Below are 17,705 nucleotides of genomic sequence, written 5' to 3' on the forward strand. Positions count from 1 at the left end.
TCCAGCTCCAGAATGATGCTGGTGACTTCAATTTGCCCCTATGTGGGCACTTAATTCCTGATAATTTGCTACCTGCTACTGATGCTGGTCTCACCCTGCCTGCGGCAAGATCGCTGAGAGGTGAAAATGTATTGGGAAGACCTGATGCGCACATTTCAAAGTTTCCTCCACCTGCCTCCAATGCACAACTGACAAGATCCACCCCCCCCATAGTTAGCAATCTTCCAAACTCGATGGACAACAATGTTAAAAGTCTTCATATGGATACGGAGGTGAATTATTCAAAAAAAATTTCAAAAAAAGTTATTAATAATGATTGCCTAATAGAACAGCAAATATATAAAACAAAGATCTTAGCATTACATATGCACTCAAAAAATAAATCCAATATCATAACTGTAAACTCCCCAGAAGAGAACACAGCAAATGTGTTCTGGAGGAATGGAGAAAACCAGGGGCTGGACCCAGGTATACTTTTACCACAGAGAAAGATACAGAGGTGGAGGGGGAAGCGAAATTCAGATAGTTGCATATGGGGATGGCTCCTGACACACTCCCACCTCCAGATGAGTTTCCTAGGGCGAGCTGCCATGGGTATTGGCAATCTGTTCCATGGAGGTGGGCAGCCAATTAAGGCCCCAATTAGGAGCCATGTTTGGAACCCACATTGGGCTGGCTGCCTGCCAAATCTGGAGCCCAGAAGCAAATTGGAGGCAGTCCCCCGATGACAGGCTGAAGGGCTATTGGTGCCTCCTCTCGCAGGCCCAATGAATGAGCTGCAGGTATGACTATGGCCAAAACCATTCCTGTGGAGGAGCTCCACCTCCCCACCCCCCCCCCCCCCCCCCCCCACACTGTTGGCCCCAACTATGAGCCGCCAGCTCCTGAGAGTGCCACTATTTTGAGACTTCCTTGTGCTCGCTTTTCTGCTTCAGCAACATCCACCTCTCCTGGTGGGGCTGCCAGCCTGCCAATGCTGTGAGCCCTCTCTTTAGGTCTCCTGCCTCAGAAACCTGTCTGCTGTCCTTAATTGGATGTCAAACACAAAGGCAGCCAATTAGGACCCACCTGATGTAAAATTGCACTGGTGGGCATCTTGACAACAAGCGCAGGCTCAGGACATACATATGATCATGGCACCGGGTTCGCGATGCCTGTGGGAAAATTCTTCCCCTAGTTGGTTTTTCTACAGGAGAGCAGAGGCAGCCAGTCAGGGAATACAGACGCCAGCATGAAGTTTGAGGCAATCAGATGAGAAACTGAGGGAGTGAGTCTGGTAGCCAAGGTGGAGAGTAGCAGCTCGGACTGGTGTGATGGAGCACAAGTACAGCATGAGGCTTATGGTGATTACGAGTGGAGGTGGAATTAGACAGCACTTTGGCATGCTGACATGTCTTATATTCTTCGTTTAATTTAGGTACAAAAGGCAGCTAGCTAAAAAATGCCACAGGGGAAATAAAAAAGTGTGCAGAGGTTAAAAAGATATTGCTGCAATTTCTCAGATGCATATACCCATAAAAAAAGAGAAATGAAAAAAAAATAGCATTTTTGGAATGACTGAAGATGTGTTGGGTATGTTTGATTTATTTTTAATTCACTGAGTATTTTATTCACATTATATATTGAATTTAATTTTCTTTAACAAGTACCTAGCAGGGTGGTGAGTAAATGTAATTGAAATTGAGATGAGGGCATAAAACCCAAGTAAAGTATAAAGGAGGAAATGTTATACAGATTAAAGGAATGAGGACATTGACAGAAACTTAAAGTAAATATGCATAATGATTTACATTCCACTATTTGAAAACTTCTTTTCAAGCTGTATTGCTTGGGTTTGCCTTTGTGTGTGGATAGTATAATTAGATATGTAACTTGGTAGGATCTTCAGTTAGAAGCATTATAAACATCATGATTCCACTTACCCAGCCTTTCATGCCCTGAGTAATATTAAATGATCTAAAGGTTAGGAGAATATCTAATTAGTTTCTGCATGCTTTGTCAAAATCAATTGTTGCATTGTCACAAATGTCTGTTTTTATAAAGTGTGGAAGAGCACAGTGGGCGGCACAGTGGCGCAGTGGTTAGCACTGCAGCCTCACAGCTCCAGGGGCCCGGGTTCGATTCTGGGTACTGCCTGTGCGGAGTTTGCAAGTTCTCCCTGTGTCTGCGTGGGTTTCCTCCGGGTGCTCCGGTTTCCTCCCACATGCCAAAGACTTGCAGGTTAATAGGTTAATTGGCCATCATAAATTGCCCCTAGTAGAGGTAGGTGGTAAAGAAATATAAAGGGACCGGTGGGGAATATGGGATTCGTGTAGGATTAGTATAAATGGGTGGTTGATGGTCGGCACAGACTCAGTGGGCAGAAGGACCTGTTTCAGTGCTGTATCTCTAAAACTAAAACTAAAACAGCAGACCATGTTGTAGATTATCAGTATCAGCATAGATGACTTTGACTTCTGCATTGTGGACATATGTTCCCCAGGAACAACCTGCAAGAGGACCAGACTCCTACATCAAATTCAGAATGCTGCTAAATCAAAGAATGAAGATCAGCACATCAAGATAGGATGCTAATTTGTTACTCACAATAAGAAAACATCCCTGAAAAATATTTCTTTTCTAGCCCCCTCCCATGATGCCCTGGGCTCTTTTATATTATTCTTGCTGTAAGCATTCCTGGGTAGGTACAGCAAAGTTAGATGTAGAGCAAGTCACTCTTTAAAGGGCTGAGGGGAGGGGAGGAAGAAGCCAAGCAGGTTTCTTAAACTTGAATACTCAGGATCATGCTGAAAAGTCTGTATGCATGAACATGCAAAGATAGATTTAATGTTGGGCTTCCTATAGTAAAATGGTCTGCTGATACTTGTTGCTTAAGAGTCAACAATGGACAATTGGGTGAACTACTGAAGAACAGCTAATGTCTGTGGAATCATTCCAGTACATGTTAAAGCTTTGAGGAGTCAGTTTTGAGGAGAGATGGTGGGGTAGTGGGGCTGCTAGCAAGGTGTAGCTGTAGCTGTTGTAGCCAAGCATTATAATTAAGATATGGAACATCTAATATAGGCCACAACTTTTAACCTTTGTAAGGGTGTAAAACAGGCGACCACACCACACCACATTTTTCTTGCCATCAAAATGAACTGAAAGGTCAGCCTCTTGCCACTTTACAATGTTGAAGTTAAAATTTCTAGCCATAGTGTCAAACCAATGCAAAAGTAATACCCAGAAATGTTATAAAATCAAAATACTGCTGAGGCTGGAAATACTCAGCAGGTCTGGCAATATCTGTGGAGAGAGAAGCAGAGTTAACGTTTCAGGTTAATGACCCTTCTTCCGAACTGGCAGATATAAGAAATGTAAAAGATTTTAAGTAAGTAAAACGGGGGTGAGCCAAGAGATAACAAAAAAAGAGAAGGTGTTGATAGGACAAGGTTACAGAATAGCTAACCAGAAGGTCATGGAGCAAAGGCAAACAATATGTTCATGGTGTGCTGAAACACAAAGCATTAGTACAGATAGGTTGTTAATGGACTGAAAACTGAACAGCCACAAGCACAAACATGAAAAAAAAGTGAGTAGGCACAGTAGAAACAAACTAAAATAAAACAAACAAAAAAGAAAAAACACTAAAAATAAAAGTAAAATGGGGGGCCAGTCATGCTCTGAAATTATTGAACTCGATGTTCAATCTGGCAGGCTGTAGTGTGCCTAATTGTTAAATGAGATGCTGTTCCTCCAGCTTGCATTGATGTTCACTGGAACACTGCAGCAATCCCAGGACAGATGTGAGTACGAGAGCAGGGTGTGTGTTGAAATGCCAAGCAACCGGAAGTTTGGGGCCATGCTTTCGGACTGAGTGGAGGTGTTCTGCAAAGCGGTCACCCAGTCTGCGTTTGGTCTCCCTAATGTAGAGGAAACCACATTGTGAGCAGCGAATACAGTATACTACATTGAAAGAAGTAAATCACTGCTTCACCTGAAAGGAGCATTTGGGGCCTTGGATAGTGAGGAGAGAGGAGGTAAATAGGCAGGTATTGCAGAGAAAGGTGCCGTGAGTAATGGAGGAGTGGACCAGGGTGTTGTGGAGGGAACGATCCCTTCGGAATGCTGACAGGGGAAGGGAGGGGAAGATGTGTTTGGTAGTGGCATCGTGCTGGAGGTGGCGGAAATGGCGGAGGATAATCCTTTGGATATGGAGGCAGATGGGGTGGAAAGTGAGGTCAAGGGGAACCCTGTCGCGATTCTGGGAGGGAGGGGAAGGGGTGAGGGTAGATGTGTTGGAAATGGACCAGAATGGTCGAGGGCCCCATCAACCACACAGTGGGGGGGTAATCCTCAGTTGAGGAAAAAGGAAGACATATCAGAAGCACTGTCATAATGTGGCTCAAGACTTTGTATAGAGTCTGAAAATAAAGTCATTTGTTAAATTTCAGCCCAAATGCCTTCATAAGCATAGATGTAATTAATCATATTTGTTTTTGGAAAGCCAATGAGACTTATTTACATAACTTAAATTGCCTGTAAAGTAAAAGGCTTTAAAATTGATTCTGGGGGAATATCTATAGAAGTTAATAATCTAAAAATTGCACTTGAATAATTTAACTTTTTTTTTAACCTATTATCTAAAAGATCCAATTCTCTAGATTTTCTTTTTAGATGTTGAGTTTGTGACAAACTCCAATGTTTATATTCCAACACTGGAAGATAATTCATAAGGCAAGAAGAATTCTTCATAGATTTCCAAACACAGTGGTAGAAGGCAAAATTGGAATCAGACCAGATATGATTGGTTACTCTTCGATTGGAGTATCATTTTTACCGGAAACATTTTGAAGATTTGTATCTTCATTGTTGTACATCCACGTCCACGTTTAAAGCCAGGCATTAAAAAATTCACGTTCCGCAGGTACTGAGCAAACAGTACGATCAAAACTATAGTTCTAAGAAAGAAAGAAAAAATGCATGTTTTTATAAATGTGATAAACATACTAATGTTACCTGTAAACTTATTTATTGCCTGGTGGATGACTGAAGAGCAGGTATTTTGTACTGCAATAGAATATGACTGGCATTCAAACCCATTTACTTAAAACCAAAGTGCATTTTAATCTAACTTGTACATAAGTTTCTGCATTGGAGGGATGCTAATTAGCAGCATAATTGCTGTTTTTACTGTTAATAATCTGTGTAATTATACCATAATTTTGAAGTGAAAAATGAATGACATTTTAGCATATTGAAGAAATGTGAAGGATGATACTTCTGCATCTCTGCAAGACCCACAATTTTAGATTGTGATGGTGTGGGGATTATCCTGCCCTCACTTCTGACAGCCCCTGCATCATTGCACAGAGGCAATCCATTTATTTCATGTCATTTGCTGGGTGAACACAAACGCTGGTAGGGCTGTACAATTAGTTGTAGAGGAATCACATCAATCAAATTCTGAATGAATTAGAAAACTAAGAATATATTGGGTTCATCAGATACATTGTTTTATTCTTCACTTATGCATATGTTGGCTCCATTATATACAAAGATGATTCCTGCGTGAACGTTAGGTAAGGTCAGAAGCACTTCGTGCAGTGGTGTCACTCAGCTGAAAACCCTGCCAGGTTCACAAACAAACAAAGGGTCATTTGGGAAAGACAATGGAGGTTGAGTATATTTCTGCAAAGGATCAACACCCTGGTTAGGAAAACTGTAATGGAAGAAAGGTAACAAATAAAGGTTGGCTGCAAAATTAATTTCCTCTACAGTTCTTCTGAATGTGTATTAAAGTAAGGATGGTACTGCTGATAATGGCATATTTTCTATTCTGCAGTCAGTGCTGACAACTCATGACATGGTCACATGTAGTTTCGAGCCAATCTATTGTGCTTTAATGTAATTTTAGTATGGCATCTCTTGCTATGCCAGTACAACATAACATTTCATATCTCTAGCTTCATAACCTCTATGGATGGGATTAGCCAACTCAACTGCTGATCAGTGGAGTCTCAGAATAGAAACATAGAAAATAGGAGGAGTAGGCCATTCAGCCCTTCGAGCCTGCTCCGCCATTCATTATAATCATGGCTGATCATCCAACTCAGTAACATGTTCCCGCTTTCTACCCATATCCTTTGATCCCTTTCACCCCAAGAGCTATATCTAACTCCTTCTTGAAAATATACAATGTTCTGGCCTCAATTGCTTTCTGTGGTAGCAAATTCCACAGACTCACCACTCTCTGGGTGAAGAAATTTCTCCTCATTTCAGTCCTGAAAGCTGTAGACAGCAGAGGCTAACATCAAGTCTCTACAAAGCATGATGGGAAAAGAGGCCAACCTCACACAAACACATTTGCGAAAGGAAAATAGCTGAGGTTGTGGTTTTATGAAGGTCAATCTGTTATGAAGAACTGACAGAGCAGACCCTAGGTATCAAGGGTCATCAGACTTGTGGTTATCAAGGATGCTATATCAAGAATGAATAAGGGAACAATGGAGCAGATGTTTCCTGTTTACAAGACACTTGGATGAATGACCTTAGAATCATGAGGGTCCTAGATGGTGATGTAACCTTCTTGAACATTCTGGAGATCAGAGGGAAAAAAACCAAAGGCGGGGGGTTTGAAGCCCCAGCAGTGACAACCTGGGACCAACCATCGCAAGGAAGACCCTGAGTTCGGCACTCAGGAGACTACAACCCATCGGAGGGAGCCTGGCCAGTTCACCTCTCACAGGTAGTATTTAAGTCCAAGTCGTGAGTCTTGCGACCTATTGTAAGCAGTAATAACCAAGAATAGTGTGATAGAGATAAATGCAAAGTTTATTAATTAAGCCCTTGTATGCTTTAAGTGATTTTAGTACTAATAAAGTGAAGTTATTCAAGACTTTGGTTTTAGTGTATCTTTGTCTGTCACGTCAGTTGATACCCTACAGAGAAAAAGGGTCAACATTTTGGCGTCCCTGGGTGGGCACAGTTAAGTGATTGCTTTAAATTCACACCGTGTCTGAATCACAGACGTTACGGACAAAATCAAAACGGTAGGGAGTTAAAGTTAACCAGTTGATAGGCAAGAGTAAACTCTGAAAGTGAGCCTTGAGGGGTGTTCCGCATACCTCCTGAGCCTTGACGAGGAGGGACCGGACAGGAATTTAGTGAGCAACAGACCGCCATGGGAGGTTTAAGAGGCAGTCAATACACCTCCCTTCCGTAGAGTGCCGCCGCCGGACCCCAACCTCGGTCACCTCCCGTGCCTTTTAACTAAATTGAGAGAGAGTAGGAAATGACGAATAACCGGCCAGAATGAGAAATGGTGCTCAGAGAGTACTTAAACCATAAGTGGCCCGAATATGCCAAGAAGGCGTTGGCGGGTCTGGGACCTGTTGGACAGAAACATTGGGAAGAAGCGCAGCTAAGCCAGGCAAAGCGCATATCTAAATTTCAAGTGGCCACTGCATGAGAGAATTATGTGAAAGAGAGGCAGAGACTGTTAAAAAAGTACAAATTATATGAAAACAAGAATTAGAAGCCTCAAAACGGGAAGTACTAGGACTATGTAACCAAGTGTCTGAGGTAGAACAGAAAAATCAAATGAACCTGTTACACATGAATCAGTTCCAGGCTCAAAGTGAAAAGGCACATCAGGAGAAGGAATGAGCTGTTAGTGAACATGATATTGCTAATCAAAAAGTCGCAGAAATAACTGAGAAATGTGCCAGTCTACAGGCAGCTATAAAGGTCCTACATCAGACCGGTAGAGATTGTCGACACCAAACTACCGACCATTCAAAATGTCAGCATGAGATAGACAAGCTGAAGTCACAACTCCTGATTCGAAAGGGTTGAATGTGTGCATTTGGGACTATAGAACAAGGTGGGGACAACGGAGAAAATAATGTGAACTGGCGAGAATTAGACGAGGCGGCCCGTGAATGCAGGGAAAGGGATGGAGAATATGAGTGGAATTGGGATCCTCCACCCCCATGGACGGAGGGTACAACACCCTTAGCTCCACCAGAGGAACCTGTCCCGATGAATCCAGTTAAGATGCATAGGATGGACCCGAACACGACTAACGGTCAACAGCTGATCAAATACAGCACACCATACACGGTGGCTCAGTTATCCAAAATATTTTCTTTTTAATTCATCCATGGGATGTGGGCTTCGCAGGCCAGGCCAGCATTTATTGCCCATCCCTAATTGCCCTTGAACTGAATGGCTTGCTAGGCCACTTCAAGTGCATGTAAGAGTCAACCACATTGCTGTGGGTCTGGAGTCACATGTAGGCCAGACCAGGTAAGGACAGCAGATTTCCTTCCCTAAAAGGACATTAGTGAACCAGATGGCTGATATCCAAATATCCAAAAAGATCCAGTATTTGAATTCTCTGCAGATCCCCACAATCTTTTTGAGTGGACGCGTCAGCAGAGAGTCCTCCATGGCCTCAATGATGAAGAGGAGAAAAAACTCCTGCTGATGTGCCTTAGTTCTGCCATCCATTCAGCCCTATCCAATCCCCAGAACACAGGAGGGGGAATGCTTGATGAGATGAAAGCGGCCATACTAACAGCTGTAGGGTACAATAGAGGGGACCCTGTAGAAGGTTTAAATAAATGTAGACAAAAGGAAAGGGGAGCATCCCACAGCCTTTGCTAACCGCTTGTGAGTACATTTTAACAAGGTATACAGACCGAATTTAGACCGGCAGCAATTAGGCGTACCACACACTGCCCAATGGACCAGGACACTGGTGTCACAATCCACTGAAGGGGGTAGAAAGGCATGTGAGGCTTTTGACCCAACCGATGCCATACACACACAAAGAGGCCTGGGTACTAAGGCACCTGATGCAACACGGGACAGGGAGGTCCGAGAGATTGGGAAAGTAAATACGAATAAAGAGAGGCAAATGCACCCAGTTAAGAGCCAGAACGGAAGGCCAGTATGGAAGAATGAGGGCCGGGGCAGAAGAAGGGGAAATAACAGAAAGAGAACCCCCACCCTGTATGATGCCACGATAGGCAGAGGTAGGGATCGAAGTCAAAGTGCTAATCGGGACGAAAACGCAAGACAACAAGGGAACGCCCCAGGGGACCAGTGTTACAACTGTGGCCGTACAGGCCACTACACTAGGGACTGCCGAGCACCGTGCCAATACCTTCAGGGACAGGGATCCGGTCAAACTCGTAGAACCTTTCCGTTGGAAGGACCCAGAGGACAGGGACTGGCACATGTCTCTATGACCCCAGCCACGGAAGCAAATCACCCAAGTTTCTTATACCCTCAGCTCTCAGACCTAGGTCCGAGTGCATGATGGTGTCAGGCTTCTCCAGTATGGGTGTGTAGCGCCAGATGGGATAGTGCGGGGTGACCTCTAGTGGATGGCGAGGTAGTAGGCCGCCCGCCGAATTTTTGTGGGACACAGGAGGTTCCCGCACCACCCTAAACATATCCAAAGAAATAGATCTACCCTGGTGCACCAAACAAACCATAGTTTTGAGTGGCTTCACTGGCCACTTAGAGGGGAATTGAAACTACTCCCCTAGAATTTAGGCTTGGGGATTTACCAGCTATATTGGTAAAATTGCACCCAGAAGCAGAACATATCTTCGGCTCTGACTTGATGAGAAAATGTAATTTATCATTTGATCCAGCAAATTGCTGCATTTGGCAAATAAGAGAAGTGGCGGAGGCTCCAGTGGAAGTCCCCACTGGAGCGTACCCCGAGAGAATTTGTACAATTGGGGAATTTTGGGTCAACGCCGCCGATATGACGGACGACCCAGAGGCACAAGAAATCATTATTAAATATATATGTGTCTGCCTTTGCAAATCATAAACATGACTGTGGTCGGATGGTAGGGGAAATTGACATAGATGGCCCCGATCCGAAACCACAGAAGCAATACGGATTTCCTAAACAAGCAGGAAGTGAAATTTTAAAGGTAATAACAAGTTTGTTGCAGCAGGGAGTTTTGCGCCCTGTGGCATCTACAAACAATTCACCGATTTGGCCAGTAAAGAAGTCAGATGGATCCTGGCGACTGACAATCGACTACCGGGCATTAAATAAAATCACTCCACTGACCGCGCCTACAGTCGCGACCAGTCCTGAGATCATGATGAAGCAAGCCCCACAGGCGCGGTATTTTACTGTCCTAGACATCAGTAATGGGTTTTGGTCCATTCCCCTAAAACGAGGAGTGCCAGTATAAATTTGCCTTTACATTCCAAGGCCAACAATGGGCGGCACAGTGGCGCAGTGGTTAGCACCGCAGCCTCACAGCTCCAGGGACCCGGGTTTGATTCCGGGTACTGCCTGTGTGGAGTTTGCAAGTTCTCCCTGTGTCTGCGTGGGTTTTCTCCGGGTGCTCCGGTTTCCTCCCACAAGCCAAAAGACTTGCAGGTTGATAGGTAAATTGGCCATTATAAATTGTCACTAGTATAGGTAGGTGGTAGGGAAATATAGGGACAGGTGGGGATGTTTGGTAGGAATATGGGATTAGTGTAGGATTAGCATAAATGGGTGGTTGATGTTCGGCACAGACTCGGTGGGCCGAAGGGCCTGTTTCAGTGCTGTATCTCTAAAAAAAATACACTTGGACCTGTCTGTCCCAAGGGTTTCACAATTCTCCCTCGATTTTCCACCAGAGACTAGCGCAGGGGCTCGTTAATTTTTCTTGACCTGAATGTTTAATCCAAACGTTAATGATCTTCTCCTCCAGACCAATACTAAAGGAGAACACCTGTAGCTCCTTCGCAAATTACTTGCCCGTCTTACTTTTTTGGGTCTCAAAGTTAACCCTAAAAAGGCCCAAATCATGAAATCCCAGGTCACATATTTGGGGACTATGATAACCTATGGTAAGCGAGAAATTGAGGCTTAACGCATTGATGCGATATTCAAATGACCCCTCCCCGGGGATATAAAATCTCTTCGATCATTTTTAGGACTAGTAAGGTATTGCCGCAACCATATTGATGGTTTTGCTACTAAAGCCTCCCCATTATCTGAACTTCTTAAGAAAGGTGCCCCATGGCAATGGACTGAACAACATACTCAGGCCATTTTGGAAATGAAGCAAGCCCTAGCCAAAGCCCCTGCCTTGCAGGTGTCAGACCCAGCACTCCCTTTTGCTCTGGAAGTAGCTGCAACGGAATCTATTGTTTCAGCAGTCCTCTTACAGGAACGCCATGGGAAACTTGGACCAGTTGCATATGTGTCCCGACTCCCATAGAGCAGGGATTTTCTGTCTGCAAACGACACCTTCTGGCAGTTTTTTGGACAGTACAGCATTTGGCTTACATCATTGGTCTGAGCCCCTTAACAATTCTCACGGAACATACGCCCATTCAGCTGCTGCTGGACGGCCGGATTAAGGATGGCACTGTTAATCAGAACCATATAGCCCGATAGACTCTGATGCTACAGAGTTGGGATATTGCAGTAAAAAGAAATTAAAGCACCCACCTTTCTGGCTGACAATCTCAGCTACAGCGGTGAGCCGCACAAATGTCAGGTGTTGACAGCAAATGATCCCAAGGGACCATTTGTGTCAAAACAAAATGGGGGGAAAGCCTGGGCTCGGAGACAATAGCAATAATCAGACCCTAAAAATTTTTGTTGATGGATCCTCCATGGTGGAGGATGGAATTAGGAAAACAGGGTGCGGCATCTATGTAGAAGACCATCAAGGTACACAGTTAGCAGACATAGCTTTAAAATTGCCAGCTAAAATGAGCGGTCAGACTGCTGAGTTAGCAGCAGTAGTGTATGTGGTTAGTCACCCTGACAGACTTCCCCCGTCAATAGATATATATTCAGATAGCATGTATGTGTGCAACAGTTTAACTGATTTCTTGCCCTTATGGGAAGCAAGAGGCTTTGTATCAGCCGTTAGTAGACCCTTTCTGTCTGCACCTCTCCTGAAATACATTATCCAAACAGCCTAGGGGCAAGAATATGGTATAATTAAAGTAAAAGCACACCACAGATCATCCCCTGCAGGGAATAAATGAGCAGACGAATTGGCTAAACAGGGTGCCCGAGACGGAAAATTGTGGCAACCCCCAATGGGGGAGCAGATTGACGCAGTCACGATCAACCAGACCAAGACTGAGGACCTTGTACAGGCCCAAGGCATGGATAGTGGCTTAAAGCAAATCCTGCATCATATAATAATTGGAAGGCCAAAATACAAGTTAAGGATGGACTCGTCCTTAAGGATGGGCGGTACGTAGTACCGACCCCAGACTGCAATCATGTAATTTACCAATGTCATGATATCCAGGGGCACCAGGGAACAGAAACGACCACTGATCGAATTAAAAGCTTATGTTGGTGGCCCAATATGGACGGGGATGTGAAGCATTATGTGGACAATTGTTTGGTCTGTGCTCAAAATAACCCAGATCGTTACACTAACAAAGGAGAACTTAGACACACCAGACCAGTAAATGGAACCTGGACAAACCTACAGAGAAACTATGTAGGTCCTTTGCCACCATGCAAGAGGGGGAATATAAATATATTCTGGTGGTCATTCACACCTTTAGCAAATGGGTCGAAGCATTTCCCACCAGGACTAATGCAGCTAAGATAACGGCCAACATACTGGTACAGCAAGTGTTTACCAGATGGGGACTGTCGCGTAGCATTGAATCCGATCAGGGTACCCATTTTATTGCCCAGGTCAAGCAAAATGCGATGACCTTATTGGGAATAAATCAGAAATACCACATAGCTTACCATCCACAATCCAGTGGTATAGTAGGAAGGATGGATAGAACTCTGAAAGGTATGATCCGGAAACCTGTTCAGCAAAACAATTCTACACGGAACATAGCCCTCACCTTTGTCCTAATGCTGGTACACAACACCGTATCCAGTTCAACAGGTTTTACTCCTCATGTCCTGATGACAGGATGCCCCATGAGAGTAATTGAAGCCCCCTTCTGGGACTCGATCTATCAGAATCTGACCTAACAGCTATCAGTCATGAGGAAGCTGTTAAACAGTTATTGGAAAATGTCCAGGCTGCACAGATGGCTGCTGCAGTCAGAATGGGACAGAGAAAGAAATATAGTAAAGTATATTTCAATGGCAAAGTGAAGCCTGTCGTATATGAAATTGGACAGGACGTCCTGCTCCAAGTCTATCAGCCCGGCATATTTTTGTCTCCCAGATATTACAGCCCCCACTCCATAGTGGACAAAGCTAGTCCCTCAGTGTACAAAGTCCTGCCGGACTCTGGGAAGACCGGATGGTATCATGTAAACCAATTGAAACTGTTCAGCAAACAGAGTAACCACCATCATGTGTTGCTGGATGCGTGCGAAGCATCATCTCCGGCCCCTATCCCTGTGCCATTGCCACAAGTGCCGCAAGCAGGGAAGGCAGGGGACGTTCAAGGGACCCAACAACAACCACCCCTGAATCCGGAACAAAGGCGGAGAGGGCCTAGGCAAGCACTGATCCCCCCCCGACCTGGACTCGCTTGGTGGGGAACGGTCGTTTAAATCACCTGGATGATGATATTGATCTCAGCTAGGTTAATTGGCTATAAGAAACTGTAAAGAACAGAAATTACCTTGTGACCTACAGATAAGTGAATGAGCCATCGCAATGAAGTTGTTAACTGTGTTGGTGGTGTGTGAACTGCTAAATACGAAATCCACCGGATCAAGGTCTGATCCGGCCCGTGCTTTTAGAAAAACAACATATGTAGGGGTCGTGATATCCGGAGAACACAAAGTAGTTTCAACCTGTGATGCATCAGAAAGTAAGGATTATCCATATCATGGACCATTCCCAGGGTCACAGCTGGAATTGTGGAGGAACCACAAGCAAGGCTTTGGGCATGGCACTAGGACTCCTAATAATCCCCAGGGGTGAGATAGGACTAAATGTCTCTCAGATAGAAAATATAGGTATTAAACAAGAAATATGGATGAGTTATAAAAGGACATCCTGCCTAACACTGTGGAAACAGAAGGGAGAATGGTGGGTACCACACTGGCCAAATGCCACCAAACAGACAAGATAGTTGTTTGCCCCTACTCCATATACCTTAGCGAGCAAGCCCTATGGGGATTTAGAGCGGGTAAAGATCTGAATTGTACCCTGGAAGCTAGGGCCCTCATTGATATTACGCAGGTCGCTTACAAGGGAAAAGGGGAGTATTGTGTTACCACCTCATTAAAAGGAATACCAATATGGCACCCAGACTTGTCCAATTACGAACACCCCTTTGCTTTAGACCCCAAATAGCAGGCAGGATAGGCCAAATCAAGCAGGTTGATATACATAAGAGGGAAGAAACTATGATTAATGCCTCGGAAGAAATTAAACAGAGTTTAGGAAGGTATTTCGAAAAATACGAAACTGACATTCGACTTTTACCTGAGAACTTGAATGGATCAACAAACAGTTAGATAAAACTCACCAGACATTTGTCAAAGTCATTCAGGAAGCCAAGGGAACTGAGTGGAAGATTGAAACAATTAGAGTAACCAACTGGTGGGATAATATTTTGAATTGGGGCACCAACATACAGATACATCTACAGATAAGGATTGTTTCGCACATAGTTACCATTGTCATGATTATGTCCCTGTTGCAGTTGACTTAGAAACAAACAAAATAGGAGCAGGAGTAGGCTCTTTGGCCCTGCTCCGCCATTCATTATAATCATGGCTGATCATCCAACTCAGTAACCTGTTCCCACTTTCGCCCCATACCCTTTGATCCCTTTAAACCCAAGAGCTATATCTAACTCCTTCTTGAAAACATGCAATGTTTTGGCCTCAATTGCTTTCTGTGGTAGCGAATCCCACAGGTTCACCACTCTCTGGCTGAAGAAATTTCTCCTCATCTCAGTCCTGAAAGGTTTACCCCGTATCCTTAGACTATGACCCCTGGTTCTGGACTCCCCCACCATCGGGAACATCTTTCCTGCATCTACCCTGTCAAGTCCTGTTAGAATTTTATAGATTTCTTTGCGATCCCCCCCTCACTCTTCTGAACTCCAGCAAATATAATCCTAACTGACTCAATCTCTCCTCATACGCCAGTCCAGCCATCCTAGGAATCAGTCTGGTAAACCTTCGCTGTACTCCCTCTATAGCAAGAACATCTTTCCTCAGATAAGGAGACCAAAACTGCACACACTATTCCAGGTGTGGCCTCACCAAGGCCCTATATACTTGCAGCGAGACATCCCTGCTCCTGTACTCAAATCCTCTCGCTATGAAGGCCAACATACCATTTGCCTTTTTTACTGCCTGTTGTGCCTGCATGCTTACCTTCAGCACTGGTGTACGAGAACACCTAGGTCTCGTTGCATATTCCCCTCTCTCACTTTATAGCTGTTCAGATAATAGTCTGCCTTCCTGTTTTTGCTACTAAAGTGGATAACCTCACATTTATCCACATTATACTGCATCTGCCATGCATTTGCCCACTCACTCAACTTGTCCAAACCACCCTAAAGCCTCTCTACATCCTTCTCACAACTCACCCTCCCACCCAGTTTTGTCATCTGCAAATTTGGAGATATTACATTTAGTTCCCTCATCTAAATCATTAATATATATTGTGAATAGCTGGGGTCCGAGCACCGAACCCTGCGGTACCTCACTAATCACTGCCTGCCATTTGGAAAAAGACCCATTTATCCCAACTCTTGTTTCCTGTCTGCCAACCAATCCCATGCGCTTGAATTTTACATGCTAATCTCGTGTGGGACTTTGTCAAAAGCCTTCTGAAAGTCCAAATAAACCACATCCACTGGCTCCCCTTCATCAACTCTACTAGTTACATCCTCGAAGAATTCTAGTAGATTTGTCAAGCATGATTTCCCTTTCGTAAATCCATGCTGACTCTGTCCGATTCTACCACTGTGCTATGATATAAAATCTTTGATAATGGACTCTAGAATGTTCCTCACTACCGACGTCAGGCTGACTGGTCTATAATTCCCTGTTTTCTCTCTACCTCCCTTTTTAAACAGTGGGGTTACATTAGCTACCCTCCAATCTTGAAGAACTGTTCCAGAGTCTAGAATCTTGGAAGATGACCACCAATGCATCCATTATTTCTAGGGCCACTTCCTTAAGTACTCTGGGATGTAGATCATCAGGCCCTGGGGATTTATCAGCCTTCAATCCCATCAACTTCCCCAACAACATTTTTCTACTAATACTGATTTCCTTCAGTTCCTCTCTTTCACTAAACCCGGTGTTCCCCAACATTTCTGGTATGATATTTGTGTCCTCCTTTGTGAAGGCAGAACCAAAGTATGCATTTAATTGGTCAGCCATTTCTTTGTTCCCCAGAATAAATTCCCCTGTTTCTGACTGTAAGGGACCTACATTTGTCTTTACCAATCTTTTTCTCTTCACATACCTATAGAAACTTTTACAGTCAGTTTTTATGTTCCCCGCAAGCTTACTCCCGTACTCTATTTTCCCCTTCTTAACTCAGTCCCTTGGTCCTCCTTTGCTGAATTCTAAACTGCTCCCAATCCTCAGATCTGTTGTTTTTTCTGGCAAATATATATGCCTCTTCCTTGGATCTAATGGTATCTTTAATTTCCCTTATAAACCATGGTTTCGCTACCTTTCCCGTTTTACTTTTGCGCCAGACAGGAATAAACAATTGTTGCAGTTCATTCCTGCGCTCTTTGAATGTTTGCTCTTGCCTATTCACCATCAGCCCTTTAAGTAACATTTCCCAATCCATCATAGCCAACTCATGCTTCATACCTTCGTAGTTTCCTTTATTAAGATTCAGGACCCTAGTCTCAGAATCAAATATGTCACTCTCCATCTTGATGAAGAATTCTATCATCTTTTGGTCACTCATCCCCAAGGTGTCTCATACAACTGGATTGTCAATTATTCCTCTCTCATTACATAATACCCATTCTAGGATAGCCTGTTCTCTAATTGGTTCCTCAAATTATTGGTCCAGAAAACCATCCCATACACACTCCATGAATTCCTCCTCTACAGTATTGTCACTAATTTGATTTGCCCAATCTATATGCAGATTAAAATCACCCATAATTACAGATGTTCTTTCATTGCATGTGTCTCTAATTTCCTGTTTAATGCCATTCCCAACATCACGACAGTTTGGGGGTCTATATACAACCCCCACTAACGTTTTTTGCCCCTTAGTGTTTCTCAGCTCTACCCATACAGATTCCACATTGTCAAAGCTAATATCCTTCCACACTATTGTGTTAATTTCCTCTTTAATCAGCAATGCAACTCCATCGCCTTTTGCTTTTTGTCTGTCCTTCCTAAATACTGAATACCCCTGGATGTTCATTTCTCATCCCTGGTCACCCTGCAGCCATGTCTCCATAATCCTGACTATATCTTGCGTGTTTACGTCTATTTGTGCAATTAATTCATCCACTTTATTGCAAATGCTCTGCGTGTTAAGGCACAAAGCCTTAAGGCTGGTCCTTTTAACATTACTTGTCCCCTCCCCACTATTTTTCACTGTGGCCCAGTTTGATTCTAGCCCTCAATTTCTATGCCCATCCCTTTTCTTATTCCCCTTACTGTTTTTTGTTCTTGTCTTTGATCCCCCCTCCTCTGACTCCTTGCAAAGGTTCCTATCCCCCTGCCATTTTAGGTTAAACCCTCCCCAACCACTCTAGCAAATATTGCCCCTAGGACATCAGTCCCGGTCCTGCCCA

The 17,705-nt window shown here is 44.0% G+C and overlaps 1 protein-coding gene across 2 annotated transcripts in view; it reads right to left on the reverse strand.

Annotated features, from left to right (window-relative positions):
• slc23a1 (solute carrier family 23 member 1) overlaps positions 1 to 17,705 on the reverse strand; it is a 116,354-nt gene that overhangs the window by 28,002 nt on the left and 70,647 nt on the right. For both annotated transcript variants that reach the window (XM_068043514.1, XM_068043515.1), the window contains exon 8: positions 4,820 to 4,940. In XM_068043514.1, the coding sequence (XP_067899615.1) occupies positions 4,820 to 4,940 (121 nt within the window). The remainder of the gene's footprint in view (positions 1 to 4,819; positions 4,941 to 17,705) is intronic.

This window comes from Heterodontus francisci, chromosome 12, assembly GCF_036365525.1.
Source record: "Heterodontus francisci isolate sHetFra1 chromosome 12, sHetFra1.hap1, whole genome shotgun sequence".
Lineage (NCBI taxonomy): Eukaryota > Metazoa > Chordata > Chondrichthyes > Heterodontiformes > Heterodontidae > Heterodontus > Heterodontus francisci.